This window comes from Argiope bruennichi, chromosome X1 (assembly GCF_947563725.1).
Source record: "Argiope bruennichi chromosome X1, qqArgBrue1.1, whole genome shotgun sequence".
In the NCBI taxonomy this organism is placed as follows: domain Eukaryota; kingdom Metazoa; phylum Arthropoda; class Arachnida; order Araneae; family Araneidae; genus Argiope; species Argiope bruennichi.
The window spans coordinates 29,406,563-29,426,754 of NC_079162.1; the positions used below are offsets into that span (position 1 = coordinate 29,406,563).

General features: G+C 29.3%; 1 protein-coding gene across 9 annotated transcripts in view; it reads right to left on the minus strand.

The window, feature by feature from the left end:
• LOC129958101 (histone-lysine N-methyltransferase NSD2-like) overlaps positions 1 to 20,192 on the minus strand; it is a 175,610-nt gene that overhangs the window by 55,559 nt on the left and 99,859 nt on the right. For all 9 annotated transcript variants that reach the window (XR_008783143.1, XR_008783144.1, XM_056070296.1 and 6 more), the window contains 4 exons: positions 18,887 to 19,083; positions 18,646 to 18,743; positions 13,065 to 13,331; positions 8,456 to 8,714 (listed from right to left, as the gene is read on the minus strand). Coding sequence is in view for 7 of the 9 variants with exons in the window: in XM_056070296.1 (XP_055926271.1) it covers positions 8,456 to 8,714; positions 13,065 to 13,331; positions 18,646 to 18,743; positions 18,887 to 19,083 (821 nt within the window). In the remaining 2 variants the exon portion in view is untranslated. The remainder of the gene's footprint in view (positions 1 to 8,455; positions 8,715 to 13,064; positions 13,332 to 18,645; positions 18,744 to 18,886; positions 19,084 to 20,192) is intronic.

A 20,192-nucleotide genomic window follows, 5' to 3' on the forward strand; every position in this document is an offset into this window, starting at 1 on the left:
GGGAAAATTTTAAATAACGAATAAAGAGTTGTAAAGAGACAGTCCAAATGCTTTATTTCCTACTTTCAATGCATTATCTTTACTAATAAGAAGATGATTGTGTATGAATATTAGCATTCAAGAGGTTACTATTTAACAACTATTTGATCTACAGCTACCAAATTTGGCACATATATAGGGTGAAAATGTGCAGTTTGGCGTGATCTTATCAAAATTTTAATTATAATTTCGATGTTTCATGAAATATCTAATAAAGTGGTTTTCTTCCATTGTAGAAAACTAAAGCAGAAGAATTCTGTTTAATATCTGTGTAGTTTACAGTACAAAAAAGCAAAGATATAATATCACAAAATTTAGATGAGCTGGATATTTAATTTTTAATAATGTTTTGATGTTATGGAACTATCTCTATTAGAAAGGTTCATGTGCAGAATAAACAGAACTTAAGACAATTAAAATAACAGGGATTTAATATCTTATAAATGGGCAGAATCATGACCATCTAAATGATTTATCTGTAATCAAATATAATCAAAATTCCTAGCTAACCAACAAGTCACTATAGGTTAGATGATTAGTTTAAACTATACTTGCTTTTATTTTGCAACTCATATAGAACACATATCTGAATTGTCCTTGGAACATGTGGAAGAATTTTCAATTAGCTGCTGATCCATCTATTGAAATTTGTATTGCCTTCAGATATAACCATTCTGTAGAATCATTAAATATTTTTAAAGCTGTTAAATTAACCATAAAAACTGAAATGCATCATTTCAGGGCAGAGTTCTAAAACCTCACTATCTGTTCATCTGTTAATATGCATTTCATTAATAACAGGAAGTTGCCCATTTTATTTTGGCATCTAAGACAATGATGCTTATCACATTCTACAAAGGTGCTCAAAGTACACAGCCTACAGAGTTCCACGTAGGAAAAATTTAAAATTGAACACCATATTTATCTTTCTTCTGTCAAGCTCTTGCAAGCAAACATCTTTATTCAAGCACTCAAATATTTTGATATCCACTAATTGTAACCCCTCGAAACCCAGGTGGATAAGGCTGTAGTTGGTATATCCCACACTGTTTACATTCTAGTTCAACTAGAGAATGATGGTACTATCTTGTCAATAAGTGGTTTAGAGCATTATCCTCAATTTCTGATACTTTTACAAAATTTACTTTTACAATAAGCTTTTACATTGCTTATAAATCAGTTTTCCCTTTTTATGAAAGGAATCAAATGAGAGGAAAAGTACAAAATAGAAAAATTGGCTTTACTTTTAAGTCCTTAACCCTCCGAATTCCTTTGCTCTTTGAAATGCAGTTCTTTTAAAATCCAAAACAGCCGATAGTATAAACGATAGAAGACGAGCATTTCTCTCCCACTTGTTGCAGTCAAGAGTTCGTTTGCAGCGTGGGAAGAATACTCATATCGCCCTGTTCCCGTAGTCAAATTACTGCCGAAGAATAAGGGGTTGTATACAAAATTTAACACTTTATAATTTCACCTAAAGATTTTCCAGGCGTTCCATTTTTTTTTTTACCGCTGTGATTGAATACAATTTATTAATAACGGAAAGACGCAATTGATGTTGAAATATAGCATTGAAATAGTATATTTGCATATTCAATAAATAATTGCTGCATCAGAAAATTTAATCATTCAGGAAATCTCTTTCTTCTCATTTTAAGAGTTATTGATATAAATAACTTAATGTAAGTACTTAAAAATTCTCATAAATTTTAATTATGTATTAATTAAATCCGAAAGCAATTACTTGCATTTATTTATTAGAATATAAAGAGAATAATGTCCTAATGTTGAAAATTTATTAAGATATATGTAGATTCATATCTGAGAAATAACTTAATTAACAATGTAAATTTTCAAAATTTACTAAAATTTATTAATTTAAAATGACAGAATAGAAACAGAGGACAAATATTTTATGGAAAAAAGATTTTTCTGGTCGATATATACCAATTAAAATTTTGCGGGTATACTGCCAAAAATTATCCAAATCAAAACCTCTCCTTTCCCTTCCAAACAATTCTACATACCCACAATAGCTGTTAAATACTAAAACATGCATACTACGAAAAAATGTCCGATTTTATGCATGCAGCAATCAAATTCAGAATTTCTAACCAAAGATAATGTTTGCAAGCATTTTTTTTCAATTACGGTTTTTTGATTTAAGCAATGCACAAAATATATAATATCAGCCAGTTTGCAAAATTCTTTAAGGAAGGAATATTTAATTTGTTATTTTATAATTAAAACTGTTTCAAGAACTGGTATGGGGGAGATTGAGCTTTGAAAAATAATTAATACCATTTTAAACACAGTTTTCTGAAACAATAAGCATTTTAATTCATTTATTTTTTTAAATTTACTTTTACATACTTTCCGATATTTGTAAATTATAGATTGGGCCTGAAAGTTGGTCAAATTTCGAAATGAAAATAATTTTATTTACTATCAAATTTGATATCCATTCAATAATCTGTCCCATGTTATCTATTTTCGGAAACTTCAATATGGTTTTCGTTAACAGAATCATTTTCTAACAAAGTAGAAATTTTTTCTTCTTGAAAAGATTTTTAAGTCTCAAATCCAGCATCTCCCTCATCACTTATATCAAATCAGATTCATCTGAATCTTCAAAGAGTATTTTATTAATTTCTTTTTGAGTTAAAACTTTCCGATAACCCGGCATTTTAGCAAGAGATTTTAGCAGCTAGCGTGCAGAAAGCGTACTGTAAATTAAGCATCTTCCCTCAAACATTTTCTGGAGACACCAATCAACAGTAACAGCGGGAACGGAAGCAACCACTGTCAAAAAGACAAAACCACCCCGCACCGTTTTACGACCCTGCTTAGAAAAGAGGAAGAAAATAAACAGGTGGCATTTCGGCCGTTCGCCCGTTCTGTGGATGCCTGAATGTACAGCCGTCTCGGCCGCATTGGGAGTCAGAAGGTTAAAAAAAATTATGGTTTATTTAGATGCCCTAAAAGGATTTTGATATTTACAGCCTTTTCAAGGCTCGTAGAATCCTAATAAAACAACCTTAGTAGCCTACGCTTGCATCAAACCGTCTAATTCAATTATGGTATAATTTATGCATAGTTGTTGAATTTGAAGTTGGATTTTAGTAATTCACAACCAATTTCTCTCGTATTCACTATGGGACACCAATGCCCCTGATAGTGACTGATGTGTGATTTTTCAAAACAGTTCATTGAAGTGAAGGGAAAAAAAGAGGGGGGGGGGAGTAAGAAAAAAAGTAACTAAGGAGATGAAACATTTATAAGTAAAGGAAAACTCTAAATTCTATCAAAGATTGGAAATTCTCTCATACGTTTTAATGTCTTAGATCAGCTCTCTTAAAAAAAAAAAAAAAAAAAAAAAAAATGCACAACATTTTAAAATTTCTTTAGCAAAAATTATCCTCCTCCCCCTTTTTGTTGGCATTGATTGTTCCGATTTTTCCCTTAATATTTTAGATATTTTTTTCTGATCATTAATTAATAATCTATTTCTTTCAGCTGGACAAGTTTATTGCTTTACCAAACTAAATAATTTAGAATATATAAGGTGATCAATTTTCACTAGTTACTCCCCCTGCCCGAAATTTTCAATATTTGTGCATTTTTTTTGGTGACAATTACAGTCAAAATCAATTATGAATATAATATCAAAAGTTTTGACATATAATTTTAATATTGAAAAAGCTGAGTGAATAATTAAAAAATTGGACCTGTTACGAATGTCCATATGTGAATGATCAGTACAGATAATTTTATCATATTTCCTTCTTCATATCCTCTTTATCAAAAATTTCCTAATGTTATTATACTAATACACAAATCATGCCGATTCGTGCAATTAAACATATACTAATAATGAAATTAAATAGAAAATATTAAATTTTAATCAGAAACTATAACTGCAGTCAAAATTCGGCAGAAGTATCCAATAAAATCAAATTTTTCCATTGTGTATAAATAAAGATAAGATCATTTCAGCTACAGATAGCAATAATTTTTTTTCTGTCAAATGTCATGAGAGTATTTTTGTTGTTGTTAGCTAATTATGTGATTGAACTTCTAAGTAAAAGAAAAGATTTTTTTCTAGAAGAAAGAAAATAAAAATACAATCATAGTAATTAATTGTAAAATGTAAATTCAAAGGTATATAATGTTTCATTTAAAAAGACAAGATTATAATTTCTAAAATAATGTTCTTCTCTATTATATCTATTATGACACTATGATGCAGCCTCAAATATACATAAATCATTTACAAGAAAGTATTTTTTTAAACATTTTCTAATACATATAAAGCAACATAAACATTTCCCCCCCCCCCTCCTTGAATAAATATGATAATGTATACTTCCATTCGAATACATTTTATTGTCACCTTTTCATGAAGTTTTAACCTGAATTTTAGAATTTTGATCTTTTAAGATGCAAACAATGAAAAATTTTGCCTGTATATTCTTAAATTAAAATTTTTGCAAATTTAAGAGATTAAAATTATACTTCCAAAAACATAATAGAATAAATGAGGAAAAATCATTACATTTCTTTAATTAGTAGATAACAAAACCAACAATTCAAATATATGTGCCTCCTCTCACTTTTTTTTTTTTTTAAAGTCAGAAAACTTTTCATATTAAACTAAGTAATTATTTGCCAGTTTATTATAATTTGTCATTAGATTTATTATAATTTGTTTTAAAATGGAAAATTAAGTTGAAAAATTAAATAAAAAAATAGTGAAAGCAAAATCGATACTCTTATAAAAATTAAGAAAACTTAAATAAAACAGATTTCTCTCCATGTTTCAAATGACACGTTAAAAAAATGTATTATGAAAAAAATTTATGAGTTGCAATGAATTTTAAATATCAACATTTTTTGCAGAAAGGTTTCAAAGCTTATTTATTTATTTATTTTAATTTAAAAGAATTTTGAACATCTATTTTGAAACAACGTAGCATGCTAATGTTGTATCTAATCCATATATGCACATATTTTTAATTTGCTCTTAATTACACAGCAATGATAAAGTGCACATGAAAAAAAGTGTACTCAAAATCATCTGAAGCATGTATAAGTGTAAATTAAGCAACCAACAATGAATTAAGCAAACCCTTTCCTCAAACTTCAAATGACCTCCACATAGTTTTTTTCATTGTTGTATACTGCTCATGAATTTGATAACTCGGAATGTATTCTCTTCTAATTTCTATGAAGGATAGAACAATGTCATTCTGCTTACACAGACAAAAAATTACTTTGTGTTTGGAGGAAATGAAATTCTCACGTTAGCCAAGTTAATAAAGCAAAACGCAAAGATAAAAGCAAAGGATCTTCAAAAAATTTTAAAAATTAAATATTTCTACATGGAGGTCCAGCCATTAAGGATTTAGACAAGCTGTCAGATAATCAGTAGTGATAGAAAGAATAACCATCAGCTAAAACATGAGCAACTATAAAATTAATGTAGCATGATACGATACAGAACAGCATCCACTAAAAATCAGGATTGCCAGTTAAATCTGCAAAAAAAAATCCCCTGGGTTTCTCCAGCATATATGCAGCATAAGAGGAAGCATGCAAATAGAACTTGTGTGGCATTACAATAGAATAACAATTCTCTCCTAGTTTTAATCAGTGGGGGAAAAAATATCAATGGGAAGTAATCAACTTTACCAGAAATAAGTAGCATATTCATACATTTGATCAATTAATCTATTAATTAATACATTTAATTAATCCATTAATTAATATCAATTAATATATTTGAGTATAAATTTCTGCAGATCAGTAGTTATTGGTTTCATTTCTTTTGCGTTTGATGGATTCTTCATCAGCTCCCTCTCCCTCTCTCTTTTTCCTCCTGAAGATTCATAATACTTCATATGCACTAATTTTGTATCTTGTGGCAAATCTCCTACAATCAGGAAATTTCAGACCCTTCTATTAAAGTGCATGGCATCAAACACAGTTTTTACAGTCCCCCCCCCTTAAAATTCTTCAGAAGAAAAAACAAAACAAAAAAACTCTTATCTTTGCATGTTCTGAATATCTAGAAGAAAATTGTGTTTTGTGTTAAAGAAGCAAAAAGCAAATCAATCATTGGCTTTTTACATATTAGCTATTGAATAGTTTTTCAATAACTTTTCAATAACTATGATTGATTGATTGATGGATGGATGGATTGGCTTTTCATGCAATAGCTATTGAATGCTTTTTCAATGACTATGATTAATTAATGGAGAGATGGATGGATTGGCTTTTCATGCAATAGCTATTGAATAGTTTTTCCAATAACTATGATTGATAGATGGATGGATGGAAACTAAATCTGCTTTTTAAATTTCCTCTCATACTGACTCATCATACTTAGCAATCTAGAACATTTCATTTGCGTTCATATAAAGCTAAGAGCTAAAGCATTCGAGGGTACTACCATCATAAAATTTTCCATGAAATTGACAACAGAAAAATATCACTAATTAAATTTTTGTTCTATCAAGATAAAAAAAATTTTATCAGAAGAATAATAAAGATTAGAAATGGTCAAACTAAAAGGAAACTTATACTGATTCTTGCTTCTGAACTTTACTAAAGATTGAATTAAAATATACTTTTTAAACTACAAGCAAAAATAAATACAACTCTTATATATTAGTTCAAAAACCATTTCATGCTTTAGCTTAATTTAAACATGAAAGTTGCTAACATTTTTTTTAATTGATCTTTAGCGAAATTTATTTAAGGGGGAAAAAAACAACACATGATCATATATTTTACAAAGGAAAAAAAATGATTTAAAAATTCCTAGTTTTCATAAATAATGGAAACAAATTCAAGAAGTTAAAAAAAAAAAAAAAAAAAAAAAAAAAATCCAACTCTGCATTTAGAAGAAAATGAAAATTTTTTTAACAAAGCTAATTGCCAAATTAAAAATTTATATATAAGCAATTTTAAGGCCCTTAAGAAAAGACTATTGAAAATAAGCAGTTTCTAAGGACTTTTAATGATGCAACACTCTGTGGAAATTATCAAAACTTTGGAGGAAATAAGTGTTCTGAGGAAATTTGCATTCACTTGGATGGCCACCAATTCTTTAAGTTTTAAAATTTTGGAGGTTTGCTTCAAGAATTTACAAGCAAGCCTTCAGATCACAGTTTTTGAATAAAAGTGACCTCAGGGATTATGTTTACAATGGATGCTTGAAAAAGAAAGTGCTAATCCCATCAAATATTGTTTTTTCAATTATAATCTCTGAATCATTTAAAATTTTTCTAATGGCTGTTGATATTTATTATTTGGCCATTAGAGATTGAAAAAAAAAAAAAAAAAAAAACTGTTTTACTTGTTCTGTTTGTAAAAACAGGTCTGGCGTCCTCCTTCATCAAGGGATGGCAGTCACGACCTCTGGATAATTTCAGCTTCAGCTATGATGCAAAACACAAACTATATGCTCTTTAAAGGTCATTGCCCATCCTTAATGCCAAACTTAAGGATGTGATCATATTATTTGATCCCTAGCAGAATAATCACTGAAGTTGCTAACTACTAGCCAAATTTATACTAGTAACCAATTTTTAGAAAAACTCACATGGCCACCATCCGTATAACTCGCACATGGCTGACAATTTGAATTTGGGGTAGCCCAAAAGAAGCAAGAAGCCCACAGAGCAGTAAAAGCTTCACACGAAGCAACAGCAGATAAGGGGATAATAGAGACACAGGGTAACTTGAAATTGGATTACTTGTAGTATTCTAGAGAAGATGGACCTCTGAGGGAATTCTGAGTTTAAAGCAGAAAGATAATCCAGATAATCCTTGTATTTAAATTTTTGTTCTACCATGAAAACTAACCATGGTTTCAAATAAAGTTTCTTAGGCCATTTTATTTTTAGTTATCATTCAAATTATTCATATTTGAAAAAAATAACTAGCTACAATTTTTAAAAATTAACTTATATTTTTACTATCGTAATTTATTGCAAATAGGAACATTTTTTAATAATTACAATAAAACTGCAAAAATTGTAAAATATATAAATAAATGACACATTTCTGAGAAGAATTTGCACATCATTTAAAAAAAAAAAATATTACTAGCTATCAGTCACTGATTACAAAGGAAGCAACTTTGCATTATATATATATATATATATATATATATATATATATATATATATATATATATATATATATATTACAAACACACCTTAAATACAAACACTAAATTAGTTTTAGAAGCACTAAAATTCATCAAACAGACTACAAATCAATAATGAATTTAATAAGCTGCAAATAGCAAAAAAGCAGTTATATTTGTAGCTTAAATTAAGTAAGCATATAACCCAAAACAAAATTAATCGCAGATGATTATTAAGTTACAAAAAATTGATAAACTTACCAGCAGATATATTAACGACAGCAAATATTCCAATACGTGCATCTCCATTAACAGACCATTTTCTCATTTCACAGTTAGGTTCACAGGAATGATTAATAAAACGAGAATAGTTGCCCATTGGTCCTGCATCAATCATTCGTCTTGCATCCAGGTACAGAAAATAATAATTTGAATCTCCATTTATTTGCATCTCTCCAGATCTTTTGCGATATTCCTCGTGCGTTATAATTTCACCAACATATTCAATTATGAATTCCCCCTGAATAAGAATATTTTTCTTTTAATAAATTATCAATCCAAATGTTTTGCAAATAGGAAAAAAGCCATCTTTAAAAATCAACATTTTTGGTACAAAACTGCTTTTAAAAAAACATTATAGAAAAAATAATAATTATCCAAAATTAAAAACATTGAATTATAAGTTACTGTAAAACTGATTACTATTTTCATTCTGCACAGCAAGTGTCAAGAAACAAAGTTCAATTGTTAAAAATTCAGTTAAAAAAATCCTATTTATGAGAACAGACATAATACACTATTAATTCCTGCATTATAATAACAATTAAGTAAGCACCACTGATATGGAAACGATTTTTAGTACTTAAAAACTGGGCTTATGCCTCCTCCAGCAATGATAAAAGATCTGATAAGAGAATGTAAAATTTCATCCATTAAATCCTTTTTCCATACACTTTACAATAAAAACATGGTTCTATTATCTGCAATAAACTGAAAATTTATTATGTTTCTAAATTTTAGGTTAATCAAATCATGAAAATTGTAAGGAAATTTGGAGATAAAGCTATGAAACAATTTATATTCATTTCCAAAATTGTATTATCTGTCATAAGTTGATATATTACAAAGAGAAGCAGATATTTCGTACTGCAGCATTACTTTGAGTCAATCTTTCCAGTTGATATCTTCATACAGCTGTTTAGTAGGACGTATTTGACTGTTGTCTACTTGATAATGACAATTAATATGTAAAACTACTAGATCAGGCAAATCATATTTCCTAAATAGGTATGCTAAAATAATCACCTTTTACTCTCTCAATGCCTCCTCCCACCTTTATCGCTGGACCCACTACTGTCCCATGAAAGGTCCAGCTCTAAAAGACTTGAGGTACCCACCTCACTAGAATCTTATGATTTATACAATGCTCACACATGCATGCACTCACTGGAATTCACTCATTCATTAATATGAAATTAATGGACTTGCTCAATATACATTCAAATGTAGTATTTATATTTAAGATTCTAATTTGAATATACAATTTAAGATTTATTTAAAATACAATCCAAAATACAATCTTATTCGCTATTCTGAGAACTCATTTGTATGCTAAATCTAAACTAACAGAATCTAACACTTTTTAAAACAAATTTGATGGTGGTGCATGTATTAATCAGCAATTAAATCTAAAAAAATTTTGCTCATAAAAGCAGAATATAACTAGAATATGAAATTGAAAAATGAAACTGAATATAACAAAATAATTAGGGACTTTTAATTGCTTTCTGCACAATCATGGTGGTCATCATTTATGCAGTTTATTATTACAGAAATATCTGGGGAAAATGAAAGTCGTAACATTTTTTTGGATGTATTTAATATTTTAAAATGGTGTTGCTTAACTTTATTTCCTTTATTTGCTGTAAAGTAAGTTCTTAACTAAATGTGAAAAATTGATCACTTTGAAAAATCAATATAAAATAAAATTTATTTGCATTTTTACTTAATGGATTTCAGATGAGCTTTAATTTTATAAACATTTACAATTTTTTCCGAACACATTAACCAACACTAGAGGATACATGCTCATATAGATAGACTTTTAGATAACCAGTCTTATCACAGAATCTGTCCTTAAAAATTGAAAAATATTTTCATAGGGATGTTCTCTCTGTAACATGGCAAGTGATAAAGATTTGTAAAAACGAATGCACTGATTAAAATTTGGGCACTCTTACCAATATATGATTTACAAAAATACTAGAAATGGGACATCATGCATAAATTAACTTTCTAAAATTAATCCTTTGTCTTAGCTTTTATACCATAAAATAGCATTCATACTCTAATTCAGATAGATATATATCATGTTAACCATGTTCAAAACTTCATTAAATTTTCAAAAAAATGTTTCTTATTTATATGAACTACAAGTACAATTAAAGCAGGACTGCCACTCAAATCTGGGGGAAAAAAATCCCTGTGTTTTTCCTGCACGTATATTCAAGATACAAGGAAATGCATGAATAGCATTCACGTGCTAGTTACAATAAAATACAGTGCAAAAAGCAAGGAAAGGAAGCAACAATTTAACATTTTTCGAAATAGCGTATAAAAAGGTTTATGTTTACATGAAGAAATATATATATATATATTTATAATCTAAAAGTTAGGAAGACAAAATTTATAAATTAAGGGGGGGGGGAGATATTACCTATGCTTTTTAAGTCACACAAAATGAAGGACTTGGCTGAAATAAAACACAAAACAATTTTGTTATCATGATACAAAACATTTAATCATTAATAAAGTCCAACATCAGTGAAGTCCACCATCAACCAGACTCTTAAACTGGCATGCAGTCTTGTACATTTTCCTCTTTTGGTAAGATTAGTAAGTGCGTGTTTTCCCACACTACTTAGGCTTATCATCATCTTAAAAAGCGAGTAAAGTCACAGTTTCTGAAATCACAGTTCTGAAACCATTCAATAAACTCAAGTATGGTTCACTAAACACCAACACGCTGCTGATGCACACTGAATGCTGCTAATCCAGCCACATTCTTCTATCACGCGGTAACAGAAGTTTTGCATATGCTTATGAGCTGCAATTAGAGAATCTCACGGGAAAAGAAAAACCGTCACGCAAATCAAAATTGAACAGGGTGGCCAGCATGTCTGCCATTTGAAACTCGCTGACATTTTCCAGATGTTTCTAAGATCTTCAGAACATTTTATTTTTTTCTCTTTAATTGTTGCACAATATGCTCCTAACTTTATTTGAAAACGTTCTACTCTTAACAAAAACCAATGTAAATTAAATTTAATTCTTAGGAGAAAAAAAAACATCAATTTCACTTATTGAATTTCGGATAAGCTTCAACTATGGAAAAACCTACCAGTTTTTTACAAATACATTAACCAACACAAGATGATACATCTCCATCTAGACCGACCTTTAGCCAACCAGTCATATCTCTGAACCGTTTGTCAAATTTACTCGTGAAAAATGCAGTACAAAAACATACACACAATGGTGGAATGCTTAATAAAATTATTTGTTTCCTTCCAGTAGGGTTTCTCTTATCTATACTGTTGACCAACATGCCAATAGGACATGACAATTTTATTAACAGCAAAAAAACCATTTACAAATACAAAATGAAATCTGCATCAGTATTATAAAAATTCTTCAATGAAATCAAAACTGCGTTGACTTTTAGCTCACTAACTACAATTAAAAAAAAAAAAAGTTGATTGCACGTTAACTCAATATTTAACAAGTAAAAAAGAGCAAAAAAAGGTAAATGGTATATGCTATGACAGATTTGACATTCAACAGAAGGAAGGAAAAGGAGGGAGGGAATAGTTCCATATATATCTTTTTAAATAAAACAGACCCATTAAACCTTAAAATCATAACAAGAACAAGAACTGGCTTTTGGTTAGACTGCCTTTTCTCATAGTACACAAAACCATTTTTGCTAATTATGACATCTTATTCTGGAAAAAAGCCAACAAAAATCTTTGGCAAACACATTATATATTTATGCAATAAATTAGATATGGTGGTTAATCGTTCTCTTCCATAACCTGTTTTAGACAATCAGTAAAAGTGTGATTTTCATTAGTTGCTAACAATGTTTCATTCTATTTTTGAAAAAATACCAGGGAATTATGTTTGATAAAAATTACGGATTTAGAAAAAAATTTCCAGCTTTATAACAAATTTCCCCGGCTTTTCTAGACCTCCCAGAATTCCTTAATGATTCCCGGTCAGCTGGCCACCCTACTGGAACGATCAATACATAAAATAAGGGGGCGGGAGAGAAAAGAGGTGGGCTATGAATCAACAACTAAATCATTTAAGTCTTAAAAAAATTCCAGCTTTATAAGAAATCTTTTATTCTACCAAAGTTTCCCCCCCCTTCCCCATTTAGAAAATGCCAAATTTAAGGGGGGGGGGAATTCCAGTTCTGCTGTAAATTTTCAAATTCCATTACATTTTCCTTGTTTATTTAGACAATTTTGAAATTCCCTATGTTTTCTCTGTTCTGCCAGTGGCATGGCAAACCTGTAAAGTTGCAGATGAATGAACTCAAAATAAAATAAAATTAATAAATTTTTCTAAAGATAATAAAAATACAATTATTGGTAATCAATAGTTACTAAAACCAATTTCTAAGAGAAATTTATTACATTTGCAGACTACATTTCACTACCATTCAAACTATTTAAAATTATTTCATTAATTTTAAATAGTTTGAACAAAACTAACCACTTGAAACAAAACTAACCACTTGGTACATGAAAAAAAAAGTAAACACTACAATATAAACAATTTTATCTTTTAAAAATATTTTATTTACCTTTTTCACATCCCGAGTAGTCATTAAACCCCATCCACGATCAATTGTTTTAAATATTTTAGTTGGTACATACTGCCTCTTCTGGAATTTCTGGTTTTGGCACAAATCTTTTGCTAAGCAAAAATCTGCATGACACTCCATCAGCAACGAACGATTTAAGCACTGACTTTCAGGGCCACAAGGATTCTCTTTAGTAGGATCGCATGCACATTTTGAAATATTCGACAAATTTGTGTATATCTGAGCAGGCGGAAGTGCTCGGTTGACCTGAAAATATATGAAAGAACACAATGGAAACCATAAAATGTAATTATATAAAGAGAAGGATGAAATCATTACTGCATGTTTTGCATCTAAATGTATCAGAAATTGAGATATTTCCTTTTCTTTCACAAACATAAAAAGTCTGCTTGAGATTTAATATTAAATTCAGAAGTTTTTATAATCTTTCCTGTCTCAAAAAAAAAAAAAACTGTTACAAGAATTACAAAATAATTATTGAAGCATGCAACAGGTAATTCTCACTAATAAAAACCTCCACTTTTATTAAAATACTAATCAGATTTCATAAAAACACTGCTACTTCTAAAATTTTACATGCAAATATACCATAATAATATTACTTGCATAAGCTTAAACGTGTGCTTTTTCTAATGACAAATACCAATAATGCAGTTGGATATGACAAAGGCTTGAAACAAAGCCGAGATTCATAAAATAATTAACTGTGGCAAACATAAATATCGAGAAGTAAAATAATATACTTAATTCATTGATAAAATACACAAAATTATGGCAAATGTGTGTGTGAGATTAAAAATATTTTAGACCTGTTACATAAAAGAAAATTAATTGGTTGGAAAATAAAATTCAATTTCAAAAAACGGAAAAATCCGCACTTGTAGTTAAATATCTCATCTTTTATTACATAGTAATGTTGTGATAAAATAATTGTATTATTAAAGTACATTATACCGCTACTTCACTAACATTGCAATTCCTTAAAAAAGAAAGGTTGTGAACACAAATAAACAAAGCTTTGATATACAAACCATGCTAATTTTATTACTTGCATGAATAAAAAATTATTCCTTTTTAGAAGTTTTTCCAAACTCTTTCGATTTGATCAATTTCTTACCAACAGCTCCCCTCAACTCATAAAATTTTGTTTTAATGAAAAATGTATGGCTTGTTGAATAAGGTCATTACCTTTATTTCCAATTTCAATAATTTCCTTTTCTAAAAAAATTTCATTTTCTATATTTTAACTCTTTTGTGCTATTAACAGCTATAAGGTTGGAAACTATGAAACAGGCGTTTTTGTTTAGTCTGTGTTCAGCTGGTTCATTATAACATGCACTCAATAATTTTATAAATAAATATTAAAGATATTCTTATTCGATTTGTAAAATTGTTCCCTTGTTTGTATCCTTTCCCCCACAAAAAACAAAATGGAAACAAAACGCGACTTTCATCAACTTTTCTTGCACGAGTCCAAACTGAATAATAGTGCAGCTCAAGCTTAGAGAAACATAAATCATGCATTCGTAGATGGATCCACTAATGGGAAAAAAAAAAAAAAAAAAAAAAAAAAAAATGCTCGTTACTGGTTCCAAAAATTTTGTTGTGGCAGTTTCAGTATCAACTAGCCTCGAGGAAGACCACCAGCCCATATTAATAACAAGGAACTCAATCAACAGACAACTATATATGAACTTGGAACTAAACGGCTCAGTTAAAACATCTACGTACAATAAATAAAGTTTAAAAAAATTGGAGATGTATGCCGTACAAATGGACGCAACTACAGGTGATTTGGAGAAAGAGCAAGTGATCATCTTTGTTGCTTCACAATAAACTACTACCGTTTTTACACTCTGCCGTTTTTACAACCGTGATGAAAAGTGGATTTTGTATGATAATTGAAAACGATCCAGCAAATGGGCAAATAAGAATACACCCCCAGGACACACCTCTCAGTCAAAATTATATTAAAAAGAGATTATGGTACCATATGGTGGAATATCAAAGGAATTATTTATTATTCCTTCCTACAACCAGACAAAACAATAACAGCATTATCCTATTGCCATGAAATTCCTGTCATGCATGAGAAACTCAAAAACAGCATCGCTCTATCAAAGAGACGCAATATTACTGCATGATAACGCACAACCACATAAAGCTTCAATCAATGTTGGCAAATTAACTTCTCTACAATATGAAATTTTATCACATCCTCCATATTCACCAGATATTTTACTGACCAATTATTACTTTTTTCATAAATATGAATTTTTTTAAGAGAAAAAAAATGCAATATCCAAAAAGATATTATAAATGATTTTGAATTGCTTATTAACTAAAAATTATTATTTTCAAAAATGCATATAACACTTGCCCAATCATTAGTAAAAAGTTGTAGGTGTCAATGGAAGTCATTTCGAAAGAGTATAATAAATAATGAGAAACATAACACTTTTTATTTTTATTCAACGCCTGTTTCATATTTTCCAATCTAATATTTCCTTAATAATCTGTTCCTCCAAAAATAGGCAATATCTTGAATGGGCTGATACTTAATGATATTCTTAACTATTTAAAGTACTTTACTCAATAGACTGATACAGTGATCATTCCATCTGATAGATGGGTCTGGGAGAATTATATTAATGTACATTTACTAAATATGTTAAAATATAATACAGACTGTACTCCATTTAAACACAATAAGATATTTGAGGGTGGTCAGCATTTCTGCTGTTTGATTTTCCCTGTTATCTTTTTTTTAAAGTACCTAAAATCTTCAGAATGACCGATTTATTTTCTTTCTTTTATGTATTGCATAGCACATTTTTAATAGTATATGAAAAATAGCATTCAAATCTTTTTTAATAAAATCAATGTAGAATAAAAATTTAAAGTTTAGAAAATTACGAAAAAAAATCCTTTTCAATCATTAGATTTCATATAAGCATGGTTTTTGTAACCATTTTCCCAATTTTTGCAAACATTTTAATCAAACTTTTACAAACATACTAATCAACAATCATCGAGACAGGCTTTCCTCAAAACTGATTATTGAAATTTATTCTTGAAAACTGTAATACAAAATAACAATGGCCTAGTGTTGTGATATAATCTATTTTCTATTAATGTAACTTTTTATTTATATTGTTTACTAACATACAAATCAAAATTGAATAACAATACCACTAACAGAAAAGATATCATTTATGAACACAAAATAAACAGCTGCAAGAAAATATTGGCAATAATAGTATGCACTTTTAAAATAAAGAAGGTTGTACTGCATCAAAATGAAAGAAATCATTCAGCCAGGTCGAAGTGACATCTTTTAGCCTACCAAATATAATAAAATATATCACCTGCACATGGACACAATGATTAGGCAATTCGTATAATATTAAGAAACATGGAAATTTAGTTCTTATCACCAAATTTTTTTATTGTATAAAAAGATTCTAATGTTTGTGTGTGAGGAGCTATGACTTGATTTTACCTAAACAGGGACGAAATGAAAGATGGGGAGAGAAGATATTCACATTCTATTTAACAATACATTAAATTGCAACTGTCAATGGAATTAGGACCTTAAAAATGAACTAAGCAAATTAATAAATACACGAATTTCGAATTAAAACCAAGCAGATCAAAATGAGAACGGGAGAAAAATGCAAAACCATCTGGGGGAACAAAGCAACACCCCCCAGACAAAGCAACACCAGCATCATGCAACAAAAAGCGAGTCTTCGGTTTCTCAAACGACAAATATATCAAAATGTATCAGAAAATTTATTTTTTAAATATTATTTGGAGAAAATAAAAATATTGAAGAATTACATATACTTGTTTAAAATATCAAATAATAATTTATTATTTTATTGTATTTAGTATTATTGTAATATCAGAAGCATTTTACTTGATGTAAGAAACTTTTTAAAATGTATACAAAACAGCAATAGAGATATACATTAGCAATAGAGTTTGCACAAAACTTTAAACATTTCATAATTTAACAAATCATTTGTATTGTTTCGCAATACTGAAAGAAACAAAGCATACACAAACAGCAATATTTCCGAATTCAATAAAATGTTCGTCAAGAAATAGAAAAGTACATTCTCGTATCAAACATTTATTCACAATAAAATAGTCCTAGATCATAAAATTGGGAACATTTTACATCCAGTTTAAAATAACTTTGGATATTTTAAATACAAAATTCATACTTTCGCATTTCATAGTACAATCGACTTGGTGTTCAAGGGAGGGAAAAAAACGGCTGGATCGGTCTCTCAAAACATACTCCTTCAAAAGTAATCTACACCTTCAGTCATAAATGCTATTAATATTAAGAGTTCCACACTCAAACATTCTGTGCTGTGTAATATAGAAAAGAAAATCACTTCTGATGGAACAAAAGAAAAGCCTAACAAAGAAATATGAAAATATGCCAATATTGTTTTGGATATTTTTTTTGACCAAATAAAACCAAAATATGACACATTTAGTAAGAAGAACATAAACCAAATTTCATTTATCTAAATGATTGCTTTTGTGAGTTACAACATTTACATGTTTGAGAATGTATAGACTGTTAGGCGTTTAATCCATAGACGAATTTCACTGAAAATTTTATATTTATTCCCTTCAAACGTAAATTAGCATACTAAATGCTATCCATTTAGCCTCAACTACTTTTCCAAGAAAAAAAAAAAAAGCTATTAGCCTCTCACACTGAATGTATATAATTTGTGGCCTATAGTAGTACACTTATAATGACATCTAATTAACTGAACCCTCCCTCAAGTAGATCAATAGAGGGATCGAATATATTTACAATATACACACTTTATATTTTTTATGCTTAAAATTTCATTAACAAAGCATAATTTAAAAAAAAGCAGTTGATAAAGAACCCTTCAAACGATTTTTAAGCTTAAAAGGAAGTTCCCCAAAACAGCCATCAGCTAAGCGGTGTTCTATGCAGAACATGAGCTGTCATTGTGGTTTTTGAGAAGGGTACGGAATTCTTTTATAATAGAAAGAGAAGCTCCGGCATTCCAAAATTCTGAGGACCTGAAATTGAATTGCCTTAGGAACCAGAAGTTTAATTTTTGTTTATATTCATACACACATTTCATATATGTCTAGTCCATTAAAGTCGAGTATCAGGTATAATGCTTTTCCTTAAAATTTTTAAACTATTTTAGCATTGTTTTGAATTGGCAGCAAGACCAGATACTGCAAAGTAAATACAGTAATATAATTGGACCTAACATGTTCACCCCCCCCCCTTTCTATATTAAAAAGTCTGAATCTAGACAGAAAAAAATATTTTTGAGGCCATTATATAAGAATCCTTAAATAAGTAGTTTAAGGTCTTTTAATGAGGATATGCAACTTGTTTTCAATTCTCTGGAAAATGGAAAAAAAGTAATTGCCAATAGTGATTATAACTGCACCATAATATAATATGTTTGGAAAAAATTGCATGCATAAAAATTACATGACATATAATGAGAAAAAAACTGACAAAAGTTTATAAATCACTGACCTGAATATGCCTATAAGCTTCAGGCCTTTTATGCAGATAACTGTCGGTTAGACGATTCTTTTGATATTCGTCAAAAGCTACAACAGCTTCTTCAAGACCTACATAATTGGGAATAAGATTTTAATAAAGCCTTAAAAGATGTAATACTACATAAAATTGTTTTTTTTTTAATTTTTAATTGAACATTCAAATGAAAAAAAATATTCTAAAACATTCTTAAAAAAATTAAAAGCCTTTGTACCTAATTTGAACTTCTGGTCTTTACTTTTAAGTTTCATTTTCTGATGCTGTTCTTCATATGGGTAAACACGTCCACCATGCAACCATGAATAATTATGAGTTCCAAAGAAATACACGGCAAACTGCCCATCACATTTTTTAGCCTTTTTCACAGCATCCGACAAATGCGTTTCATGTATAATTTGGCCAGGCCACCAACTAAACAAATGTTACAATTAAAAGAATATATACATATAAAATTAATATTTTATGTGGTAAAAAGCACAGTGTGATCTTATGAATTAACATTTTTATAATAAACATAGCTTATATCCCCAATATATAATTAAAAACAGGATATATTTATTACCCATCAAGATATTGCTAAAAGAATTAAAAATGCAATATAATTGCAGTAGCTGGATTCTGATGTAAAAATCAGAATATTTAACTCAAAAAGAAATCAGAGTATTACTGGCTATACAAGCTTACATTATATGCAGGGTGCAGGTAAATTTCAAAAATTCATAATAAAAGAAGTAATACTGGAAAAAAAAATTTATTTGCATGAATATAATCAGTGGACATAGATTTTTTTTTCCATAAAATTATTCCAGAAATGACTAAAAGAAACTGTTTAAACATGATACTGATATGCTTTACACAAATCAGGTTAGCAATAAAATACTTGACAGGAAATCATTTTCTCACTTGAGCTCGGCCTGCTATTGTCATCAGATTAAATGTCAGTGGTTAAAATGTTCCACAAGAGTGTTGAATCCACAACTAGTGTATTAAAATGTTTTGCATGGAGAAAGGACAGAAGGTACAAAAAAGCTCTATTTCATTCAAAAGAATACAGAATTTAGTAAGACATTGAGAAAATGGGCAGTTTAGAGAATCATTCAAGAAACAGCAGACCAACCTTAAATGCATATAGCATCCATGTTGTAAAAAGTTTAACTGAAGAATTGGCAGGTGATAGATTAACAGAGGTCATGAAGCTGGACCTATATGTCATGGGGGTATTTAATTTTTCTGCATATTGAAGCTCCCCAGCCACTCTGGTGGAACTTCAAGATGCCAGACTATCGGGGGAGGGGGGCACTGATGCCGAGATGGTGCATATAGCTGCAATTGATGTAGTGAAGCATCTCATGGCGATGAGATGCTTCACTACACCGAGTATCGATTACTATAAAATAACCTGCCCTTCTATTGAGATCTGTATACTCAGCAGTGACACATTTCAATAACCTAATGTCTCACAGTAGTGGTCATGTCGAGCAACTTTTACTTTAAAATAAATGCACAGTTCCATGTTATTA